We start from the raw sequence: 4,366 nt of genomic DNA, 5'->3' as shown, positions 1-4,366 counted from the left end.
CAGTGAGGGGCAGAGGAGGGCAGTGAGGGGCAGAGGAGGGCAGTGAGGGACAGAGGAGGGCAGTGAGGGGCAGAGGAGGGCAGTGAGGGGCAGAAGAGGGCAGTGAGGGGCAGAGGGAGATGCTGAGGGGAGCGCTGAGGGGCTGGGACCAGCGGTGAAGGATGACGAGGTCTGAGGTCACTTAGGGGTTGCGGCGAGGGCGGAGCGGGCACTGAGGGTCAGCAGTGGGCTCTGAGGAGCTCAGGGCAGTACCGGGGGGCAGCGGCGGGCACTGAGGGGCCGCGGCGGGGGCGGAGAGGGCGCGCCCGCAGCCCCGGCGGCCGCGCATGTACCGCGCGGTGATTGCCCGGCGAGAGCGGCGGGGCGGGCCCGGCCGCCTCCCGCCTCCCTGTCTCCCTCCCTCCGTCCGCCCCTCCCGCCGCTCCCCCGCCGCCGCAGCCTCGCCTGCCGGCCTCCCTGATGCCGAGGGATGGATAGAGCGGCTGCCCTGCGAGCCGCCGGCATGCTGGAGAGGAAGGAGCGGAGCGGCGGCGAGGCGGCGGGGCCGCGGGGCTTGCCGGCCGTGCGGAGCACGCTGCAGCAGTGCGGGCTGCTGCAGGACCTCATCGACATCTCGCTCTCCAACCTGCGCGGGCTCCGCACCAAGTGTGCCGCGTCCAACGACCTCACGCAGCAGGAGATCCGCACGCTGGAGGTACGGGGCGGGCGGGCGGAGCGGGACCGCGCTGCCGCCCTGCCCCGCACGGCCGGGGCCGAGGCCGGGCCTGCCCCTCCCGCCGCCCTGTCCCCGCAGCGCCGGGGCCGCGCCCGCGCCTTCCCCCGCGGGCCGGGGCTGTCGGCGGCAGGGAGGGAGGGAGGGAGGGAGGGAGAGCGGGACGCCCCCGCAGCCCCGTCCGCAGGTCGGTGCTGCCGGCCCGGCGCGGGGCCCCGGGCGGGAGGCGCGGGCGGAGCGCGGTGCGGGCGGAGCGCGGACAGGTGCGGGGACAGCGCCCGCGGCTGCCCCGCGCACGGGCGGGTTCGCGGGGCCTGCGCTGGATCCCGTGTTACTGCGGAGCGGGATGCCCTGGTGGCTCCAGCCGCCCTGGCAGGAGGTGCGTGCCCACAGCGCTGTCCTGGGAAGCTGTGCAGACTCCCCTTTCCCTCAGGTCCTTGGTGTCTGCTCCTGATGGTTCCTGCCCTCTGCTCCAGGCCTGTCTTTCTGTCCCTGGCTCAGTTTCACTGATCTAATCTGATCCTCCTTTTCCCTCCGTCGGTGTGGCTCAGACAGCATCACAGACCAGGCTGGAGAGACGTTGTGCTGTTTAGAAATACTACACAAAACTCTTCATGCACAAAACGTGTGCTGTTGTGATGCTCTCAGAGAAGAGCTGGATCTGTACATAAGTCTGCATAAGAAAAGGAGTACAGATTTATTTTTCCTTAGTTCATTTGACCTTTAGATACTTAAAGGATGTTTCCTTTTACCTTCCGTGCAGGTAGTATTGCTCTAAGTAAACAATCCCCTCCTGTCCCTTTCTGTGATTCAAGTTTGGTGTGAAGGCTAATGCTCCTTTGCTGTACCTGGTGGCAGAGGCTGTGGAGCCGGATAGAGTATTGGGCCTTTAGGAAGACAGATCATCACAACACTGTAATTGTAACAAACCTACATGCTGCAAAATCCATCACATGAGAAATGAAGGTTGGGAAAAAACTGTGAAACAATAGGTGGTAGATAGCTTTTGGCACAATCTCATGGAAATCTATCATTCTTCCTTTTTTCTTCCTCTGCCCTTTTTTGTGTGTTTTTGTTTGTTTGGTTTGTTTTGTAGGATGTTTTGGTTTGGCTTGTTCTCTTTTTTACCCAAATTTACAGCTCTCTTCTTCCCCTTGTCACCTCCAAATAGCATTCCAAGGGCTATTCTTTCTGAAATAATATTTGTAGAGTCTTTTGGCAGCCCTACTCCCAGCCTTTTTAATGCCCAAACAATATCAATCAGCATCATTTTGGAAAATGATCATCACTGTTTTGATAGTGGACCTGTCCTAAAAGGAAACCTTTATTTGCAAATGATAAAAGCCTTCAGGTTCTTCTTAAAGCAACAAAAGCTGTTTCTAGCAATAGTTGTTGTGTGCACTCAGTCCTCTTCAGCATTTATCTGGTTAAACAAATGGGTGCCACATTCACTGATAATCATAGAATTTATGATCAGAAAAAAATCTTGGCTGAAAAAAATCTCTTTGATGCACAGTCCACTGTGTGATTTCTCTGGGAGTTTAACCAAGTGCTGGATCTCTGCCCACGTGTGGAGCCATGGGCACAGGCACAGACTCTGTGCCCTTTGTGCTGTTGGGTTGCCTGCACCAAGACACACGTCAGGCATAGCCCGAGCTGTGGCTGACTCCCTGTCCCAGGACCTGACTGCAGAGCTGAGAGTCTGTGTTTGCTGCCCCAAGCTGTCCTTCCTCATGGAGCTCCCGAGGGGGGGTGGGCCCAGTGCTGTCCCAGGTACCAGGTGGAACTCCCGTGCCTTGGCTCAGTGTCAGCAGTGCCGGTGTGGCCACATGTGCTGTTGGATCATGTCCATTGCCTGTTGGATCGTGTCAGCAGAGACCCCCTGTTCCTGCCCAGAGCAGGGGTGCTGCTGGTTTGACTGTGGGCAGCTCCTCAGGAGTCCATCGCTGAGCCAGCACCTGGGAGCTCGGGGATCTCCAGGGCCTGCTGTGCTGCCCTGGTGGCCTTGCCGAGTCACCAAATGGCTCTGTGGGCCGTGGTTAGTGGTGCTGGTGGTGCAGCTGCTGGGCCTGCGAGCCACATCTGCACTGTGGGTCTGAATCCTCATGGGGCTTCTCTTCTGTGCAGAAACTTTTTCATGGAGAAAGAAGGATGAAAAATTACTTGCATCAGTAGAACTGTTAAACAGAAGCCACAAAGAAATTATAAAACTTAAGATAGGTAAAAGCAGCAGACTGGAAGGAGAAAGCAGTAGTTTGGGAAGGGAGGAGATTTGATTTTGGAAGTTGAAGAAGTAGTTCCTGAGGTTGAATTCAAGGCTGCACTGTGTGATTTGAAGACCGTACTAAGTCAAAAATCAGTGTCTTGATTTCACTTGTTATTGTTCAAAGAGCTAAAAAGGCAGGGAAGTTTCTGCAATGCGATTTGTACATAGCTCATACATCTCTGGAAGTTGTGTAATGTCTAGTTTTGGTGTCAAAACCACAAAAGTAACAGGTGAAGGGATATCTGCCAGAGCACAACCTGGTGTATGTGAGCTCAGGCACTCGCAGCACCGTGCGGGGGGTGGGTGCTGTCAGGTGGACATGGCTGTCTGTACTGCTGCAGGTCAGACAGCAGTGCATGCTCATGGCCAGTGCTGATCCCAGGGTTAGCACAGCCCTGCAGTGAAGTTCTGAAGGTAGCTGTGATGGGAGGGGAATGCTCAGCCCGCCACGCTAGTGCAGATTCATCGAGATGCTTGTGCTGTTGTCTGCACTGCACACATGAGCTGGGTCCGTTTGGTACCGCTGCCCTCCGTGCCTGCTCCCAGCTCAGGTGGCTGTCACTGACACCACGTGATGCACTGTGTGTGTCACCCAGTGGAGAACACCAGCCTGACCCAGGCGACTTGAGCGCATGCTTGGGTCCCTCCCAGTTTACTGAAGTGCTCTGAGTCCTTCCTCATTCCTCTTGTCTGTAAGGTCTTCTCAAAATAAAGCACATGGTAGATAAGGATTTCTGGGGCCTTGGCAGGTACAGATAAGCATCACGGTGGCTCAGATGAGTGCAGGGAGAACTTTCTATGATATGGGGAGGAGTGGAAAGAAAGGACTGTGGGAATTGCTTGCAGAGAATATGTTGAGTGCAGATGTGTTATGTGAGCTGGCCCTGTTTCACATGTATGAAGGCTGTTTCTTAGAAGGGCAGGGAGTTTCCCTGTAGTGGAAAATAGGTTCTGTTAGTTTGGTTATTAGCAGACTGGGTTCTCTGATGCCACAGGGACTGGTGATTTTTTTAAAGTTTTCTGTGTTCTGCCCAGTAAGTGCTGGGGTGTTTTTCTTTCTACCCAGTGCTGGTCTGTGCTTTCAGTTCTGTCCTAGCAGGTTTACTCACTTCTGAAGTTGACTACAAAACTGAAATGGAAAATCATGGTCATTTTAACCCATACGTAAGAGAGCAAGAAATGTCTTGCCATGGGTGAGCATCCAGTGTTGTTCCAAGCATCCTTGGAAAGAAATAGCTCTGTCAGCTTTTACCTTTGTCCCTACACTAATCCCTTGCGTGACTCTTAAATTGGTTTCACAATGTTAGAAGCATATTATTTTTAGCTTTTTTTTTTTTTTTTTTTTTTTTTTTTTTTTTTTTTTTTTTTTTTTTTTTTTTTTTTTTCTT

At 54.3% G+C, this 4,366-nt stretch overlaps 1 protein-coding gene across 2 annotated transcripts in view; it reads left to right on the top strand.

Annotated features, from left to right (window-relative positions):
- The first annotated feature begins 449 nt into the window (after window positions 1-449).
- The window catches only part of KSR1 (kinase suppressor of ras 1), a 48,289-nt gene continuing 44,372 nt past the window's right edge, over window positions 450-4,366 (top strand). The window contains exon 1 of one of the 2 annotated variants that reach the window (XM_027883856.1): window positions 450-694. In XM_027883856.1, coding sequence (XP_027739657.1) covers window positions 470-694 — 225 coding nt within the window. In that variant the 5' untranslated portion in view covers window positions 450-469. The remainder of the gene's footprint in view (window positions 695-4,366) is intronic. The other variant, XM_027883857.1, reaches the window with a different exon arrangement.

Source organism: Empidonax traillii, unplaced genomic scaffold, assembly GCF_003031625.1.
Source record: "Empidonax traillii isolate 1590-97213 ecotype Southwest subspecies unplaced genomic scaffold, ASM303162v1 scaffold135:size1941959, whole genome shotgun sequence".
Classification (NCBI taxonomy): Eukaryota; Metazoa; Chordata; class Aves; order Passeriformes; family Tyrannidae; genus Empidonax; species Empidonax traillii.
Note: the sequence above shows the minus strand (reverse complement) of the source record. Positions and strands in the feature narration are given on the sequence as shown.